General features: G+C 43.9%; 1 protein-coding gene across 1 annotated transcript in view; it reads left to right on the top strand.

Annotated features, from left to right (window-relative positions):
- The first annotated feature begins 1,971 nt into the window (after nt 1-1,971).
- LOC126335724 (hexamerin-like) overlaps nt 1,972-21,211 on the top strand; it is a 138,562-nt gene continuing 119,322 nt past the window's right edge. Inside the window, exon 1 of the mRNA XM_049999180.1 lies at nt 1,972-2,206. Within this exon, the coding sequence (XP_049855137.1) occupies nt 1,972-2,206 (235 nt within the window). The remainder of the gene's footprint in view (nt 2,207-21,211) is intronic.

The following is a 21,211-nucleotide window of genomic DNA, read 5'->3' as shown; positions in this document are numbered from 1 at the left end:
GACCGATCGCCGCATACTCACGTTATTTAAGGAAACAGGAAGTGTTCATCCACATGCGAATCGTCAACCACGACCTGCAAAAAATAATGATGCCCAATTAGGTGTTTTAGCTGCTGTCGCGGCTAATCCGCACATCAGTAGCAGACAAATTGCGCGAGAATCGGGAATCTCAACAGCGTCGATGTGAGAATGCTACATCAACATCGATTGCACTCGTACCATATTTCTATGCACCAGGAATTGCATGGCGACGACTTTGAACGTCGTGTACAGGTCTACCACTGAACACAAGAGAAATTACGGGTCGATGACAGATTTTTTGCACGCGTTCTATTTAGCGACGAAGCGTCATTTACCAACAACTGTAACGTAAACCGGCATAATATGCCCTATTGGGCAACGGAAAATCCACGATGGCTGCGACAAGTGGAACATCAGCGACCTTGGCGGGTTAATGAATGGTGTGGCATTATGGGAGGAAGGATAATTGGCCCCCATTTTATCTATGGCAATCTAAATGGTGCAATGTATGCTGATTTCCTACGTAATGTTCTACCGATGTTACTACAAGATGTTTCACTGCATGACAGAATGGCGATGTACTTCCAACATCAGGGATGTCCGGCACGTACCTCGCGTGCGTCTGAAGCGGTATTGAACAGCATATTTCATGACAGAGGGATTGGTCGTCGAAGCACCATACCATGGCCCGCACGTTCACCGGATTTTACGTCCCCGGATTTCTTTCTATGCAGAAAGTTGAAGGATATTTGCTATCGTGATGCACCGACAACGCCTGACAACATGCATCAGCGCAATGTCAATGCATGTGCGAACGTTGCGGAAGGCGAACTACTCGCTGTTGGGAGGAATGTCGCAACACGTATTGCCAAATGCATTGAGCTTGACGGACATCATTTTGAGCATTTATTGCATTAATGTGGTATTTACAGGTAATCACGCTGTAACAGCATGCGTTCTCAGAACTGATAAGTTGATAAAGGTACATGTATCATATTGGAAAATCGAAATAAAATATTCAAAAGTACCTACGTTCTGTATTTTAATTTAAGAAGCCTACCTGTTACCAACTGTTCGTCTAAAATTGTGAGCCATATGTTTGTGACTATTACAGCGCCATCTATTACTAAGCGAAAAAAGTGATCCAACTAAAACATTCATATTTACTTACGTACTACACGAATATGTAATAAAAAAATGTGGGTTCCTATTTTAAAAACGCAGTTGATATCCGTTTGACCTATGGCAGCGCCATCTAGCGGGCCAATCATAGCGCCATCTGGCTTCCCCCTTCGTTCTTTGTAGTTTTTTCGTTTGACGCTTATTTCGTGAGATATTTGGACGGTCGCGATCAATGGACCACCCTGTATACAAACAAGCCTACTAACTTTTATTTATGTCGCGCAACTCTTTCTTGCTATTACGATTTTTTCCCATCACTATGGTTCTTCCTTCATCATGTTCAAAATGGTTCAAATGGCTCTGAGCACTATGGGACTTAACTTCTTTGGTCATCACTCCCCTAGAACTTAGAACTACTGAAACCTAACTAACCTAAGGACATCAAACACATCCATGCCCGAGGCAGGATTCGAACTTGCGACCGTAGCAGTCGCGCGGTGCCTGACTGACTCGCCTAGAACCGCTCGGCCACCACAGCCGGCCCTTCATCATGTCTGTAGCGATAAAACATTAAGGTAAATTTAGAGAAGCTCGATCTCATGAAGTAGCCTGCCAGTATGTGTCCTTCCGGTAGCAAAATCAGCCTCCACCACACACCGTAATGTGTTTTGCACATTTCAGATTTAGGTGTAGTTGTAGGAGTCTTATGTTTTTATAGGGCATTCGGGTTCTAAGACCATAAGGAGTATGGATGGAGGAAGGGACGAACAGAAGTAAAGGGGGTGATGTGGGGCGTAAAAGGAATGGTGGATGCGGAGGGGGGGGGGGATGGGGAGGCGAGTTGTAGTAACAAGTAGCAGAGAGACCGGTGCGGACCGGCGAGCAGATAACCTCGCGGTCGGCGATCCAGGCGCAGCTCTGCAGATAGTTCTCCGTCCTCTGCGGCTGCAGTGGTTGCTGGGGCGTCGCGTCGCCGCCATGGGACTATCAGCCACCTTCTGTGCGTTCTGCTTTTTGTTCGGCCTGGCTGATGCTGGTTTCTCCACGCCTCCACATCGACTCGGTAAGGACTTAAAACAACCATTAAACCAGCACTCCTAGAGCTACACGCCCACAGTATTCCACGGCTTCCATCGAAATCACCGTATCTTCAATTACATACGCAACGGTCGCAGGTTCGAATCCTGCTTCGGGCATGGATGTGTGTATGTTCTTAGGTTAGTTAGGTTTAAGTAGTTCTAGGGGACTGATGACCTCAGATGTTAAGTCCCATAGTGCTCAGAGCCATTTGAACCATTTTTTGTTTTGCAATTACATATCATGGCTCGATTCACCCGAGGGTAAGGTGCACATTGTCCAACGCTTGTTCCTTGAGAATACAGTTTTTTCTCTCTCTCTTTCTTCCCCAACCACCTTCTGATTGATTTGATGCAGTCCACCACAACTTCCTGTCAGGCGCTAACATCTTCATCTGAGAGTAGTACTTACACTCGAAATCGTCAATCACTTGTTTGACACGTTTCGATCTCTGTCTTCCCTACAGTTTTCACCCTCTACAGCTCCCTCCAGTACCATTATAGTTATTCCCTGATGTCCTGTCATCCTGCCCCTTCTTATAGGTTATCTTGCTTTCCTCACGGATTCTGTGGCCAGCCTCCTCGTATCTTATCGGTCATCCTAATTTTCAATATCCTTTAGCAGCACCACATCTGAGACGCATCGATTCTCTTCTTTTGCGATTTTGTCACAGGTTGTGATTCACTTCCATACCATGCTACGCTCAAAACGTACCACCTCGAAAATTTCATCCTCGAATTAAGGTCGAAGTTTGAACCTAGTACACTTCTCTTGGCCTGGAATGCCCTTTTCGTTTCTGCCAGTCTTCTTTTTATGTCATCCTTGCATCATCCGTCACGTGTTATTTTGCTTGTAAGGCAGCAGAATTCCTTCACTTCGTTCACTTTCTGCTGCTCCTCATTACTTTCGCCATCTTCAGTTGACTGTCAACCCATATTCTGCACTAATTGTTCATTCCTTTCAACAAATCCTCTAATTTTTCTTCACTTTCACTGGAGATAGCAATATCAAATCTTATAACTGATATCCTTTCATACTGAATTTTAATCCTAGTCTTGATCGTTTTTACTTCCGTCACTACTTCTTCGATGTATACACTCAACTATAGAGGCGAAAGATTACATAATTCTTAGCACTTCATTCTTGGCACTTCATTCTTAATCGTCCTTCTTGTTTCTTTTATACGCCAAAGTGACAAAAGTCATGGTATACCGGGATACCTCCTAATATCGTCTCAGATCTCATTTTGCTCGACGTAGTGCCCCAAGTCGACTTGGTATGGGCTCAAAAAGTCACTGGAAGTTTACTGGAGAAATACGACGTGCATTCAAGTTCTAACGCCTCCGATTTTTTTCTAATTAACTACTCACCCGAAATCGATGAAACTGGCGTTACTTCTCGACGTAATCGCCTTGCAGACGTACACATTTTTCACAACGCTGATGCCATGATTCCATGGCAGCGGCGAAGGCTTCTTTAGGAGTCTGTTTTGACCACTGGAAAATCGCTGAGGCAACAGCAGCACGGCTGGTGAATGTGCGGCCACGGAGAGTGTCTTTCATTGTTGGAAAAAGCCAAAAGTCAGTAGGAGCCAGGCCAGGTGAGTAGGGAGCATGAGTAATCACTTCAAAGTTGTTATCACGAAGAAACTGTAGCGTAACGTTAGCTCGATGTGCGGGTGCGTTGTCTTGGTGAAACAGCACACGCTCAGCCCTTCCCGGACGTTTTTGTTGCAGTGCAGGAAGGAATTTGTTCTTCAAAACATTTTCGTAGGATGCACCTGTTACCGTAGTGCCCTTTGGATCGCAATGGGTAAGGATTTCGCCCTCGCTGTCCCAGATCATGGACACCATCATTTTTTCAGCACTGGCGGTTACCCGAAATTTTTTTTGGTGGCGGTGAATCTGTGTGCTTCCATTGAGCTGACTGGCGCTTTGTTTCTGGATTGAAAAATGGCATCCACATCTCATCCATTGTCACAACCGACGAAAAAAAAAGTCCCATTCGTGCTGTCGTTGCGCGTCAACATTGCTTGGTAACGTGCCACACGGGCAGTCGTGTGGTCATCCGTCAGCATTCGTGGCACCCACCTGGATGACACTTTTCGCATTTCAGGTCGTCATGCAGGATTGTGTGCACAGAACCCACAGAAATGCCAACTCTGGAGGCGATCTATTCAACAGTCATTCGGCGATCGACCAAAACAGTTCTCTCCACTTTCTCGATCATGTCGTCAGACCGGCTTGTGCGAGCCCAAGGTTGTTTCAGTTTGTTGTCACACGATGTTCTGCCTTCATTAAACTGTCGCACCCACGAACGCACTTTCAACACACCCATAACTCCATCACCACATGTCTCCCTCAACTGTCAATGAATTTCAATTGGTTTCACACCACGCAAATTCAGAAAACGAATGATTGCACGCTGTTCAAGTAAGGAAAACGTCGCCATTTTAAGTATTGAAAACAGCTGGCGGTAAAATTCCACCTGCCGTACGGTGCTGCCATCTCTGGCACAATGACAATGAACGCGGCCTCATTTTAAAACAATGCGTATGTCTCTATCTCTTTCCAGTCCAGAGAAGAAAAAAATCGGAGGCCTTAGAACTTGAATGCACCTCGTATTGAGCCGTGCTGGCTCTGTAGCCATTCATAACTGCGAAAAAGTTACCGGTGCAGGATTATTTGCATAAACTGCGTCTCAATTATGACCCACTAATGTTCGATGGGATTCATGTAGGGCGACCTGTGAAGTCAAATCATTCGCTCGTAGTGTCCAAAATGTCTTCAAACCAATTGCGAACAACGGTGGCCCGGTAACATTGTCACTCATAAAAAATTTGGCGTTGTTTGCGAACATGATGTCCATGAACGGCTGTAAATGGTTTCCAAATAGCCGAACATCCAGAGGGTCCAGTCTATTCCATGCAAACATAGCACACTTCATTATGGAGCCATCACCAGTTTGCTTGTTGACAAGTTGGGTCCATGACTTCGTGGGGTATGTACCACACTCGAAACTTACCCTCAGCTCTCACTAACAGAAATCGGGACTCATCTGACCAGGCTACGGTTTTTCACTCGTCTAGGGTCCAATCGATATCGCCAAGCGGCCAGTAGTACTGTTAGTAAAGGCGCTCGCGTCGGTCGTCTGCTGCCTTAGACCATTAACGCCAAATTTAACCGCACTGGTCTAATGCATACGTTGTATGTCCCACATTGATTCCTGCGGTTATTCCAAGAAGTGTTGCTTGTCTGTTAGCACTGACAACTCTACACAAACGCCGCTGCTCTCGGTCGGCAAGTGAAGGCCGTCTGCCACTGCATTGGTCTTGGTGAGACGCAACGCCTGAAGTTTTGGTATTTTTGACACCCTCTTGACACTGTGGATCGCAGTATATTGAATTCCCTAACAATTTATGAAATCAAAATCCCTATGCGTCTAGCTCCAACTATCACTCCGCGTTCAGAGTCTGTTAATTTCAGTCGTGCGGCCATAATCACGTCGGAAAACTTTTCACATAAATCAACACAGTACTACCAACACCTCCGGATCCGCACGGCAGTCCTATGTGTCTATGGCCAGACGACTTGTTTATAATAAGGAGTGATACAGGCAAATCTCCCTCATCAACCAATTTGTCGAATAGTGATAACCATTTCAAAATCACTATAGTAGTTCCTGAGATTACTCTTCACATACAGACAGAAATTCGCGACAGGAGACTTTAGTCTATAACATATACAGATTCTGGTCACGTTTCGCTGCTCTCTGGAATCGCGGTGGCTGTTACTTTACTACCTTTGCCACCGGAAACCGCCTCCTCTCTAGTTACCCTTCATTGCCACAAGATGTCACACCAAACACCAATTAAACATGGAACAGATAAAAATACCTGTATCACACACTCATAATTAAACAATAAGCTATGTACACAAGTCTTTCTCGTGAACCAGCCTGTCTACTAGTGAAACCGTATCGAAATCCGTACAATAGTTCCTGAAATCAACATGAAAATATATGCGTAAGGATGCGGCGTAGGACTTTAATTTACAATATACCAACCCAGTCCGGCTTCACACGAGTAGCATTAAGCATCAGCACACAAACCACTCGGCTGACGTAACGTATTTCGTTTGGGGCCCACTATTTAAATTCGGAGAACAACATTATTTGAACATTATCACTTTCGTATGACTAACACGAAGTAAGCGTACGCCTGGAAAGTTGTGTGGAGGCATGAAAGGTATGCGTTCAAATAGAATTTGCATTTGGAGTAACATGTCACGGCACTGGTGGGAGCACATAGTAATGTAAGTTCAAATGGTTCAAATGACTCTGAGCACTATGGGACTTAACATCTGTGGTCCTCAGTCCCCTAGAACTTAGAACTACTTAAACCTAACTAACCTAAGGACATCACACACATCCATGCCCGAGGCAGTATTCGAACCTGCGACCGTAGCAGTCGCGCGGTTCCGGACTGCGCACCTAGAACCGCGAGACCACCGCGGCCGGCAGTGATGTAAGTAATATGTTTACAACCAATATAAGTACTGTGTGATAATCATGGGGTATGGGTGTGTGATTATTCGGTATGTATCGGAGTTGGTGCAGGCCGGTGTGGCCGAGCGGTTTAGGCGCTTCAGTGCGGAACCGCGCGACTGCTACGGTCGTAGGTTCGAATCCTGCCTCGGGCATGAATGTGTGTGATGTCCTTAGGTTAGTTAGGTTTAAGTAGTTCTAAGTCTAGGGGACTGATGACCTCAGATGTTAAGTCCCATAGTGCTTAGAGCCATTTGAACCATTTTCGGAGCTGGCTGAGGTGACACAACTAAAAGAAAAAAAAAAACCTCGTATGATTTACAGGTTCAATTCAGGTTACAGCACTGCTTTTGTGAAGCTTAGAAAGCACTGTGATGCACTCATTTCCGCAATTTTTTTGTCGTGGTCTCTTTATAGCAGATTTCTTCGCCGTGCCACGCAAAGAATCGTTTCCGCATGCAGTTTTCATCCAAGGAAAGCAGAAAGCTGAAAGTTGAGCCATCTGTTGAAAGAACGTACTGTATGTAAACGAAGCAATGTTACTGAAGTACTTTTTCGGAAAATGTTTCATTTGAAGCGTAAAAAATAAAACGCGACTTATTTTGGATCCGTGTGGTTTTTCGCTATGCAGTTATTCTCAAACAATTGCAGGGAAACTGTAAGTTAAAAATATTTGATTATTTCAAATTGTAAGACATATATCACAACCTGATGATGAGGTGGTTGTCTTTCGTTATTGGTCATGTATATTCCGATACTTCAAAGCTGAGTAACTCACTGTCCGCTGCCAGAAAAAACTTCTAGTGAATTAAAACTGCGAGTTGCGACCGATTGTCTGAAATTATCGTCATATTTTGAAATGCGTCCCTCAGCTATCTGTAGAACTATTTCGAAATCTTATGTATTCATCCGCAAGAAATTCTGAATCTCATTCAGGAACATCGCGCCAAGATTTCATGATCTTTAAAAGGCCTCAATCTCTTTCTCACTAGTGCAGATTCTTCCACCAATCTTCTATATAATTTGAAAGTGTTAAAACAAGCAGAATCTTATGCCCCATCACGTAAAGACTCTACACTTGACTGAAGGAAAGCAGAAAGCTGAAAGCTGAGCCATCTGCTGAGCTGCTGCAAAACTTTCTTCATACAAAGTAAGTAAATCTGCATCCCACACTGTCTTATTCTATAAATAAATAACTGAAAACCAAAGGTTTCGGACTCGCATGTTTTTTGGTTACGCAGCCGTTCTGGAACGATTTCCATCAACTGCATTACGCTTTGATGACTTGCATGTCCCTGACCATTTATCCAACTGGGAAAACGGAAGCTACAGTGTAACGTGGAATCCGAGCCAGCCTTCTTTTCTGGTGAAACTCCACGCCACTGAGATGTGAGTGCCAAGTTAAACACCAGAGTAAAAGGAAAGTGACCTAATCCAACTTTGACCATACAACCTTGCATTTTCCAGCCAAATACTCTACCACGAGACCACCTCACAAGACGCGAATGTGATTATGCTTACTGTTAGCTCATGTCATTACTGCTGTCTCGGGTTAACTAAGTAGTAAACAATTTGTACAAAATGTTTATAAATTATATACAAAAATCTCCCTCGTATATCAGTGTAAGTATTAGTCAAAACAGGATAAAAATCCCTACAGCATTTCCTGATATTAGCCTACACACAAACACACATGTATACTACCCATCTTCCTCTATAGCTTAATCCCATTTTTCTCGGAAATTCGTACGTTTCACACCATTTTCCTTCGTCGAATGTTTTTTTCTAGATCGACAAGTTTCGTAAACATTTCTTGATTTCTCTTAAGATTTGCTTTCATTATCAAGCGTAGACTCTTTCCTAAAGCCGAACTGATCGTCATCTAAAGGAGCCTCAATTTTAGTTTCCAATCTTCTATTCCATATCATTCTTCTGAGTGGACAGTATCTCCGAAGTGCGATTCTGTAAGCTATGCCTTTACATTTGTTGCCCATAAGGCATCGTATTGTGTATTACAGAGGGTATGTAGTGCAGGCTATCGGTATCATTTAGGAAAGGTAAAGGGACCAGCGATGCTATACGTGGCTGGTGTAGGAAAGACTAGCGCCACACCACTAGCAAAGAGGTTTGAAACGGTGCCTCATGCTGATAACGAGAGAGAGCCTGTAACACCATAGCTCTAATACTCCACTGATTTATTTTGCTTGTTTTACTTAATGTTACATCGTTGAGCTTTTGTAAATGTATTTGTTTGAATCGATAACATAAAATTGTATACTCCTTTCTTTGTACAAACTTTGATGTCGTGATTTGATTCTATGCAAAGTAGTTTATCTGTCATTTAAATTCTTTGTTCCATTTGGAGGGAACAAAACTTACTGTATATAATTGTAACCTGTGTGAATATTTTTTTGAAGAAATGTCAATGTGTGCAAATGTTCTGTTTTATTGAATGAATTTGGTTGCTGTTATGTAAACTGCTGATCCTCACTTAGGGTTCTTAGTTAGTTTGTATGTAAAAGGTGTAGTGGTTACCCTCGGGAACGGAACTGTGTAGCGCGTGCAAATTGTGGTTGGCCTAGGTAGAAAAGGTGGAACAAGAGTCAGTCGGGGACGAGCCACCAGTCGGGGACGAGCTACCAAATTGTGCACTGCCATCTAAATGTTGCATACGGTGCTGGTTCCGAGAGAGGTTTTTTTCTGCTACTTTCCAATGCCTCGGATGGATGGATAAATAGCTGGAACTATTCTGGAATTTGTATCTATCATCGCCACCAAGAAATGACAGAGTCCAGCAATTCTACCTGCAATTCCACCTACCGACATGCAATCGCCACCACATTGCGCAATGACTGTAATGGAGCACTGTAGCAATGTACAGTGAAGGGTCAACTTAATGGATGTGTTAGTGTGATCAAATATAAGGTAATTTGTAACTGAAAAAAAAGTATAACACTAGTGTCTGTCACTGCTGTACCATAACCTTAAAGCAGGTTGTGAAATAAAACAATATTATTAAAGCAATTATGGTATAACGCAACAGAGCAGTGTTACCCTCTGAGAGGAATTTTGTTGTGTTGACCGTGTTGTACCTAACGGAGGTGGCTTATCGGTAGTGAAAGTCAGAATTACGGAAATATTTGAGCAGTAACAAACAAAATTGTCCCTATCTGTTCTGTTTATCCATTAAAGTTACTAATAACTATTTTCTTGAACGAGAATGTTAATCATTCTCTTGCCTAGTTAGGCTGACGACGGTTTTCTTTACCCGTTAAACGGAACAGATAGGCAAGATTTTGTTTGTTACTGTTCAAATATTTCCGTAATTCTGACTTTCACTTCCGATAAGCCACCTCCGTTAGGTACAACACGGTCAACACAACAAAATTCCTCTCAGAGGGTAACACTGCTCTGTTGCGTTATACCATAATTGCTTTAATAATATTGTTTTATTTCACAACTTGCTTTAAGGTTACGGTACAGCAGTGACAGGCACTAGTGTTATAAGCCAGCAGGCCGTGTCTTCCCTCAGTCACGATCTGGGCGCCTACAGGGAGAACCCGATAGATAGTTGAAACCTGAAGTAGAGGGTGTGGACATTTTCGACAACACATGGAACAAATATTAGAGTGACAGATTAGACTCTTCAGAACGAGAAGTGTTCATAGCGACAAACAAATGCATTAGGTCTAACTAGGAACAAAATGAAAGTGACTGCGAACCAGTATGGACGAGAGTAACTAGGGTCGATGGACTTAGATCGATCATTCGTTGTTTCTACCGATCACATATTCAGAGACATCGTTGGTAGAGTCATTGAAAGACAGCCTACTCTTCAAGTCGCGTAAACACGCAGAGCATACGGTAGTAGGAGAAAACAATGCATATATCTACAAAAATACTTACTATAAAATCCCAGAAAGTTCTGGTCATACATAAAGTCAATTAATGCGTTCAATTCTTCCGTTAAATCTTTCGTGGATCCATGTGATGTTGAAACCGAAGACATCAGATAGCAGAAATTTTAAATTCCACATTAAAAATGTATTCACGCAAGAGGATACTACCGTGCCAGTGTTTGATAGTCACCAAAGCCTCACAGGTGAGCGATATCGATACCAGTACCTCGGGTACTGAAAATCGCTTGAGAGTAGTAAAAACAAATAAGGCACCAGGCCCTGACGGAATTCTAATTAGATTCTTCACTGACTATTTCGCGACATCAGTTCCTTATCGAGCTCATATTTATGGAGAACACCAAGCACAGAGAATAGACCACGGTACGAAATTAGCGAAGGATCATTCTTGTTTAGAAAACAGATAATAGATCGTATGCACAGAATTACAGAACAAGATAGCTGACTACTGCCTGTAGCAGGATCCTAGAGCATACACTGAGCTAAAACGTTACGACGTTCTTGCAAGAAAACACGCTTCTCTCAGAGAACCGGCACGAATTCAGGAAAACCACTTATGTCACACGCGGCTTCCTTTCCCTTGAAACTTCTGGGTTAATAAGCCGCGGCCGACGTATAAAACTTTCTCCTAACGTTTCCTCTCCAACTGTGGGTCACAACGTCAGAGGTAAAGCGGCGAACTGCCACCTGAACTTGAGGGAGCACAGCAGTAAACTGTTCCGCACAGAGGTAACCACGTGGTCAGCGGGGCGGTATCACCACACCAGGGCAAGTTTCTTGTTATGGACGACGTGACTGAGTACTGGATCTTAGTAAAACGAGTGCACGCCACAAAAACTCTGAATTTCGAGGCATGGAATCACTTCTCTCCGCCGGAAACCAGCAGCACCACCACAATGCCAGAGCTTCGCCGGACAGCGAAACGACTGGGCATCTCCAGCAGCATCTGTTGTTTCGACACTGGGCTGTGTCTACGGCCAGCACCAAGTCCTTCACGAGACTTGGTGCCACATACCTGCTGACCTACCATCCGTGCCTGCTGCCGCCGACACCAAATTATCATTGCGAGCCTCGCGGGATTAGCCGAGCGGTCTATGGCGCTGCAGTCATGGACTGTACGGCTGATCCCGGGCGGAGGTTCGAGTCCTCCCTCGGGCATGGGTGTGTGTGTTCGTTCTTAGGATAGTTTAGGTTAAGTAGTGTGTAAGCTTAGGGACTGATGACCTTAGCAGTTAAATCCCATAATATTTCACACACATTTGAACATTTTTCTCATTGCGACTTGGCGCCAAAGCGCCAGCTGCTATCTGACTCCTGCCAAAGGGCAGCGAGTTGTCCCCGCCCACATTCGTCTTCGTGCGCCACCGTGGTGATGCGAGCAGAATGAATGGCCGCCGAGCATCCACAACGCCAAGGAAAGTAGCACGTCACTGACATCAGTGGCCTCAGCCTCTAAAGGCAGTCATTCCGTCAACAGCGCAGTGCTTGTTCAGCAGCTGGGGCAGATGCCGCTCATCAACACCAGCCAGGGGTAAAAGCGAGAGGCAGGGCCGTCTCACTATCTCACGTAGCGAAATCAATAAAAGCCATTCTGCACTGTCAACAGGGGGACTTCGACCCTACCACTTACCCTGCACCCTACATAATGTAAATCAGGACTGCTGCACAGATATCTGAACCATCATCCTCCAACTGCTAGTCTAGTACCTTGTTAATACGCCATCTCTGTCGTTTCTATTTTAACTAAAATGAGCTGTTGACTTCGTAGCACCTGAGGAGAGCTCCGCCTACCATCCTCCATGGAAGCCATGGGTCTGAAGATGGTTATATAAATATAACCGAAACCGGTCACCTATGTTACTGAGACATAAGTGTTGTGACCAAGACTGAATTTTAGTTAAAATATAATACTCATTGATCACTGTTTCCAAAAATGTCTACCATCTATCGTTTCTGATTTTCATTCATTTGATGCAAAAGATATGAAGAACAGTTAGCGAGCTCATACTTTGGACAGGAAGCATAAATGTCTTGTGTAATACACGGGCTAAAAATACTGAAGTTAGGAAAATTCCTTTTCTTACATTTCTGTTTGGTGCTTCTAATTTCTGCGACACGAACTGACGCACATGCTGCAACATGTCCCCTCAAAATCACGATCGTCAGTTCTACTGTAAAAAGGTCGATAAATCAAAGACACTGTGTGTCAACAGTGAGCTCCAACAAGAGATGAAATGGCAGACCAAATGAAAGTCCATTCAAACTGGGCGTCACAGGGCAGACCATCAAAACATTCCGCAAAGCGTTTCTAATGGTGACATTCACACAGACCATTAATAGAACGGGACGGATTCTAGGGAAGAATGTTTTGAAATTGACCTTGGTGGAGAGGGGAAGTATGTTACATAGTATGCTATCATTGGAAGTTAATCAATGTGCTCACTTATGTTACTGTAGTGGACTTTGTGGTTTGGTTTCTTCTTAACCTTTATTTTTGTTGTTTTGATTAGTTTCAGTTACTCCCCACTCTGTTATCCTCGTTTTAGTTTTGTTGATTTTTATCTTATAGTCTCTTTTTAAGACACTGTTTTATGAAGACGCTTTGAACTGTTCATCCAAATCCTACTCAGACAGAATTACAGTGTCATCAGCATACCATAAAGTATTTTTTTTCTCTTTGAAATATAATTCCCTTTCCAAATTTCTCCGAGGTTTCCTACGCTGCTTGACCAGTGTACCGACTGAATAACATCGGAAATACGCTTCATCCCCATCTCACTCCCTTTAGTTTATGTCCCATGACTCTTATACGTGAAGTCTGTTTTATATACAAGTGGTAGATAAACTTCCCCCCCCCCCCCCCCTGCCTGTATTTTATTCCTGCTACCTTCAGAATTTCGAAGAAGTTAGTCCAGCCAGTACTGTCAAAAGCTTTCTCTAAATCTACAAATGCTAGAAAACATAGGTTTTCCTTTATTCAGTCTATGTTCTGGGATAAGTAGTATAGTCTCCCCTGTTCCAACATTTCTCCAGAATCCGAGCTGATCTTCTCCAACTTCGGCTTCTAGCAGTTTTTCTATCCGTCTGTAAATAATTCGTGTCAATATTTTGCAGCCAGACTTATTAGAGTGATAGTTCTGTAATATTCGTCAACGGTCGTGCCCCGGTGGATACACTGGTTTCCGTCAGATCCTCCAAGTCAAACACCACTGGGGTTGGTTGGAACTTCGGGCTGCCATGCGCTGTTGACCTACCTAGGTGCACTCAACTTCGGGATACCAACTAAGCAGTTACTTGTCCGAGTAGTAACGGCTCCGTGCCACGAAAACTGACGCCGCGCGGTTACAGGCGCCATGTAACGAATTTGCGCGGCCCCTCCCACCGAAAGTTCGTGTCCTCCCTCGGGCATGGGTATGTGTGTTGTCCTTAGCATAAGTTAGTTTAAATAGTGTGTAAGTTTAGGGACCGATGACCTCAGCAGTTTGGCCCCTTACGAATTCACACACCTTTGAACATTTGAAAACTGACAACGATCAGGAGAGCGGTGTGCTTACACCACGCCCCTTCATATTCGCATCGTATGACGCTAGTCGGCTGGGGATAACAAGGCGGTCGGTAGGTAGCGTTGTGTATTCCGAGGTCTGCAAGGACGGAGTAAGTTATCTCTGCAGTATTCACACCCAACAGCACCTGGTTCCTTTGGAATTGGAATTATTACGTTGATCCTGTTGTTTGAGGGTATTTCGCCTCTTTGCTTAATAGTGACTTACCTCCTGAGCTTCTGAAATTCATAAAGCTGCTTTTGGTTTCTCCGAAGTTCTCTTTAATTTTCCTATAAGCTGCATCTGTCTTTCCCCTACTTTTGTATGCTTTTATTTTGAATTTGTTCTCTAGCCAGTCCTGTTGATCCAGTTTGCACATTCTATCATTCTCACATTTTAGACATCTGTATTCTGTTAGCTTGCATCATCTGCTGCAAAATGAAATATATTAACTTCCTCATTTATTGCTCTTCGTGAACGGGATGACACTAAGTTCGAAGGTACCAGAGGTCAGTAATTTGTAAAGCTCTAAAACAAGTTTCGTTCCAACTAGAATTCTTATCAATAGACGCAGGCACCAATTTTAATATCTCTTCCTTACTCATGAGCTCTTGCCAGTACCTTAAATTTATCATTGTTGCAGTAAGGTCAAAGAGCAAAGTAGAGAATTCTGAGTTCTTTTTGTATTAAGAGAGAGATCTTCAGCTGCATACCGGCCAATAATCTTTTTAAAAACTTCTATACAATTTTCTCTGTTGCTGTACACCCATATGAATTGATCACAATACTGTTGACCTAAGTCTGAACATTGTGGACCTACTCTAATTGTTGCTCCTGGTCACAAATATTTCCTCTACGTGGATTTGCATTACGCAATACAGTATGCTTTTTTAAACACTCATTGCCATAACTACATCGACACCCCGCTTGATTCGAGATAGAGGTGTACGCGAAATTCAGAGTCCGTTAATGAAATAATAAGGGAGACGTATTGTGATGACACTTTTCTTCTTGTAGCAAATTGTGATTTGTGTCTACAAGTAGAACTTCATTGAGGTCAGTCACGTACACCACACGCGTATACTTCATTCTGAAGGAGGATAGGTTGAAGCTGGGCTGAAATAAACGTCTTTGGGACGGTTATACACATGCGCTTAGTCCTTTCGCCTTTGCACTCTTCTTACACTGTGGTAAGTGTAATATTCCTTGTTGCTACTGACCAGTACCGGAACATTCCAGATTTTACTGCACCGCGTGGTGCCGCCTTAAAAATTAGTAACTGTCAGTGTGCAAAAATACTTATCGGTTGTGAATGTTGTGGCTGGTCAGTTCACGGTGACGTAATCTGTGATACTAGCTGTGGCTCTCAGGGTTCCGTTGCGCTAAGGTCATTGTCGAGAGTTTTAATGAGGGTGACTGATACCTCTGCGAGACTGCTTTCTTGACTACTGCCTCCGGAAAAATAGTAATTTTTACTGGTTAGCTGCTGATAACTTTCCCAGCGAAGCTCAAGATTGTCAGGGTGACTACAAAACTGTGCATATATTAATAATTGTAAACTGCGATTTTTCACGCCAAGAGTGATGCGAGAAAATCCCGATAAACTGTCTGCATCTGGAGTGTTTACTTGACAACGCTTCACTTGTCACAGCAAAGTTAAATATAAACTGAGGTGACAAAAATCATGAATAGAGACATGCACTTATATAGTTAGCAGTTGTGTCACGTACACGAGGTATAAAAGGGCAGTGCATTGGCGGAGCTGTCATTTGTACTCATGTGATTCATGTGAAAAGCTTTCCGACGTGACTATGGCCGCAACACGGGAATTAACAAACTTTGAAAGCGAAATGGTTGTTGGAACTAGAGGCATCGTTTGAGAATTCAATATTCTGAAATCCACAGTGTCAAGAGTGTGCCGAGGATGCCAAATTTCAGGCGTTACCTCTCACCACGGACGACGCAGTGGCCTACGGCCTTCATTTAACGACCGAGAGCAGTGGCGTTTGCAGTGGCGTTGTCAATGCTAATAGACAAGCAACACTGCGTGAAATAACCACTGAAATCAATGTGGAAAGTACGACGAACATATCCGTTCGGACAGTGTGGCGAAATCCTGCGTTGTCAACAGACGACCAGCGCTGAGTTCCTTTGTTAACAGCGCGACATTGCCTGCAGCGGCTCTCCTGGTCTCCTGACCGAACCAATTGGACGCTAAACGACTTTGAAACCATGGTCTGGCAGATGATTTCCGATTTCAGTTGGTAAGAGCTGATGGTTGGGTTCGAGTGTGGCGCAGGCCCCACGAAACCATGGACCCAAGTTGTCAACAAGACACTGTGCAAGCTGGTGTGGGATGTTTTTACATGGAATGGACTGGGTCCTCTGGTCCAACTGAACCGACCATTGACTGGAAATTGTTGTGTTCAGCTATCTGGAGAGCATTTGCAACCAGTCATGGACCTCAGGTTCCCAAACAGCTATAGTATTTGTGGATGACATTACGCCATGTCACCAGGCCACAATTGTCAGCCATTGGTTGAAAGGACATGCCGGACAGTTTGAGCAAATGATTTGGCCATCCAGATAGCCCGACTTCAATCGCGTCGTACATTTATGAATACAAATGAGAGATCAGTTGTGCACAAAATTCAGCACCGACGATACTTTCGCAATTATGGATTGTAGAAGGAGGTCCAATATGATAGTAGTAAATATCCCATGACATTTGTCGTCTCGGAGTGTGTTTGGCCAGTCGCGTTCCACTGATTTTTGGCTTTCACGTATCACATCTTCCATGATGCCCTGTACACATTTTACGTCGCATTTAATATGATCTTCTTTCCTTGTACTATACAAGGAGTGGGAAATGCCGTTTGCCTAAACGGCACGTAACCCTCCACACACAGGAAAATGGACCATTTCAGTACAGAGTTTTACTCCGCTTCAACGTATACACTAATGCCCTACCACTTCAAATACAAGAAGCTTCTTGTATGTACATGATGCAACCCTTCCTGCATAAACCAGCAGCATTGACACTGTGGAGAGAAACCTGACTACTGTCCTCAGAAATCTATCAGGGTACTATAATCGGACCCATCAAAGGTTGTTCCCATTTAAAAACAAGTCCGTGCGTAGTATCTACAGAGTAGTTAGTCGTGACCTACAGGAGCTGTTCAGTAAAGAATTATTACATTTTTTTGACAACATATTTTTACTAATCCTCATAAGTTTGATGATCTTCCTCAAAATAGTCTCCTCTGACAGCGTTGCACTTCATCAGTAAACACTTTCGGGCTATATTGCCGTGGTCGATCTGTAGAACTTCTTCTCCCTGACGTTTCGTTCTCAACTACGGAGAACATCTTCCGAGGTGAATTGCACTTGTCCCAGCGTTTCTGTCAGTCTGCTAAGCTCGAAACTATTTTTGAAAAGTGCTTCAAATTCTCCTCTGCAGCCTTCACTACTACTTCTGATGGTGGAAAAAGCCTCCCCCGAAGGTATTTCTTCAGGTTAGTGAATAGAAAAAAGGCACACGGGGCTAAACCCAGGCTATACGGAGCGTGAGGGATGCACTTCGTATAGATTTTTGCAAGATATTCGGTAACAACATTTGTAATATGCGGCCGTGAATTGTCTTGGTGCTTCATCCAAACTGTTAACGTATATGTGGTCTTTGACGCCTGATATGGACTTGCAAATTTTCGGGGAATTGATGTGTGTTTAGGTTCAACATGCTGATAAACCATATCGTGAATATCAAACAAATGAGTTGAGTATAAGTTTACCAGCAGAAGCAACAACTTTTGCTTTTTGGAGGTTGGTGATGAAGGAGGTTTCTGTGTGCTCTCAGGATCCAAATAACGGTAGCCAAGTTTCGTCAGCAGAGATTACCATTGAAACAAACTGTCGATCTTCCTCTAACATTAACTTCAACAGTATGCAGACCTGTACACGAATGTCCTTTTGTTCAGATATCAGCAGTATTGGAACCCACCGCGCACAAACAGCTCTCTCATGTGTAAATTGTCTGTCACCAACTCGTTCGTGGCACCTAATTTAATATTTCAGAAAAATACGAAAGATTTCACAAGTGATCGGCTGGGTACAAGGGTCCAACCAGCGCAATATTTCGGCATGCGAACATGTTGTCATAGTCAGATTTACTGACGAACTGATTGCCTAGCGTATGGATGTCTGTATTTCATTTCTTAGAAGGACATCAGGAATTTGCCCGTCTGACTTCTAGCACGGAATTGATGATGATTCAAAATGGCGGGTCTTTGGTTCAAATGGCTCTGAGCACTATGAGACTTAACTTCTGAGGTCATTAGTCCCCTAGAACTTAGAACTACTTAAACCTAACTAACCTAAGGACATCACACACATCCATGCCCGAGGCAGGATTCGAACCTGCGACTGTAGCGGTCGCGCGGTTAAAGACTGTAGCGCCTAGAACCGCTCGGCCACTCCGGCCGGCCGAGTCTTTGGCTCTGAATGAACGTGTATATGTGTGATTGTTGTCTGTGATCTGTAATGTGCTGAACTGTCTGTTGAGTTCGGATATAGGTCTTTTATCTGAAGCGTCGGCGTGTTGTGTACATAACTGATGAATGAGTTAGTGGGACGAAGTGGAAGCCTTCTCAAAGAGATTTTCTGACTTCCTTTTAATGTAGGTGTAGATAGCTGGTTGGCCTAAGAGGTCCCCAACGTGCGTGTTTGACGTGTATCTGTCAGCGTCGGTTATGGTGTGGGGGATTATGCGCTGTAATGATTGAAACTTGCTCAGAAGTGTTCTGCCGTCATGGATAACATCTCTGACCCATACGACATACCTGGAAGACTCACTGTCTATAGATCCCCCCCCTCCCCCCTCCATCCTTTAGGAGAGGGTTCAACTGACAGATTAGTCTTGTGAAGGTTAAGTGACAATCTAGCCGCAGGCCGAGTCGCTTCATTCTATTACTCTCCCTGTGGTGATTTCGTGGCGTTATCTTGTTTGTTAACATTATTCCGACGCTTTCGCCAGGGTTAATCTTCATTTTCTAGATATTGCATCACTGGATGGTAGCATCTAGATTTTCCTTCGTGGAATGAAGTTGAGACAGCTGCTACTTCTATAGATCACCGTATCTTCTGCGTACAAGGCAGTTTCACCTCCTGTCAACTAGGAACCTTCGTTGATGTAGAGCGTGTATAGTGTAGGGTCCAGATTTGAGCCCGGCGAGTTCCCGGCCACAGTTTTCCTGATCATGTTAACATTCTTGCCACACCTGACAGAGTACTGCCTCCCTACCACGGACGAATCAGTCATGCAGATCATGTGCCGTGGTTTGTCTACCTGGGACACTTAATAGATTAATCCATTATGCCAGACCTTGTCGAAGGCTTTCTCGATATCGAGAAAGACTGCTCCAGCGCTTTGCTTCATATCTTTTTCCTTGCATATGTGTTCCAACAGACATAGGGATTAGTGGGTGGTGTTTGTGTTCTGGACGGAATCCAAACTACTCGGGGGTGATAATATTGTGATCTTTCAGGAACTAGTTGAGAGCTCTGTGGATAAGGCACTCCACTACTTTCCCAAGAAAGTACAGCAGTGAAATGCGTCTGTAGTTTTGTGGAAGGATTAGGTTCTTGTTAGATTAGGGCTGCGTTGTGACCTGAGCAGTTTTACAAACTGTTGGGAAGTAGATCAGGGAGTGTCATTGGTTGTAGATAGTGGTGAGGCATGCGATTTCTCAAGGAGGCTGGTGCTTGAGATGGGATACACGGACCTTGCCGAGTCTGGGGGATTCTCTAGTCCCTATTTGTCCGCTGTAGTCACACACAAGGGTGTCGGAAACCGTTTGAATCTCTCTTTCAGGCCTAAAATCTTTCAACGGAGTCACATGTCTGACTATATCACCCTCCTGCTTTTCATCATCTGCAATGACGTGAGTTCAGAACAGTGACTTCATTGATGTCGCCAGTACCTCTGCTTTCTCCTCGTCATCGCAGACGAATCTATTTTCCTCTGGAAGTGGTCTGTCTACCTTGCAAGTAGCCTCCTGCGCTTTCATGATCTTCTATCCTTGGTTCATGTCCTGCTCCACTTCTCGGAGTCTTTCATTCCACTAGAGCTCCTGTAATTTATTTTTCATCTGTCCTTCCAGCCGTTTAAGCAGACAACAATCGGCAGGATTGCGGTAACGTTTCCAATCCCTCCTCTTACGCCACTTAGTGGCTACCAGGTCCCACATGCCAGGGGACAAGCTCCTAGCACCAGGTTCGGTGGTCTGGCTGGTAATTCAATTACTTAGTCCACCTCCCTTCCATTTTGCATTTGCAGTATGTTCTTCAGGTGATGTCCCACTAGGGTGTTATATTGTTCCCAGTTATCAGAATATATTATGTTGTCATTCTCCTGCTTGTATCTTCGACACTGGCACATACCACAGACGACTGGGATGTGGTCTGAATCCAGTTCACAATGAAATGTGGTCGTAGTCCTACACAGTAGGCAATTTGTCAGGAAAATTTCTGGGATATCTGGCCTGAACTGGGCATGATAGTGGATGTGAGTAGGCTCCCCTGGAGCGAATACCATCAAGGAGGGATCGTGCTTTCAAACTGCCAGTCTCCTACAGCTGCTGTTTGTGGGGCTGCAACCCCACCATGTTTGGCGTTCACAGACTGCACTAGTAACACCCCAGCAGACCAGGCAGCAATCTCAGCAGCCTGATAAACTAGAAGAACTTAGATTTATGTTTTCTGGGATTAACCTTAGCAAAAAATAGCAAAGAAACAATGGTAGTGGAGCGAGGTATGTCAGGTAAGCTCACAAAAGTGATGACCCTAGTCAAAAAAGTCATATCATTCTTTGATAATAGCCCTTAGGCATAGAAGCATCTGATTATTTAATTAGAATGGTAACGTAATTAATGATAAGACAGAACAGCAGCAATCCTTCCTAGACTGGAAAAGTTATAGATGTCACCTACA

The sequence above is a fragment of the Schistocerca gregaria genome, chromosome 2 (genome assembly GCF_023897955.1).
Source record: "Schistocerca gregaria isolate iqSchGreg1 chromosome 2, iqSchGreg1.2, whole genome shotgun sequence".
Taxonomy (NCBI): domain Eukaryota; kingdom Metazoa; phylum Arthropoda; class Insecta; order Orthoptera; family Acrididae; genus Schistocerca; species Schistocerca gregaria.
The sequence above is the reverse complement of the archived record's forward strand: the minus strand, read 5'-3'. Positions and strand labels throughout refer to the sequence as shown.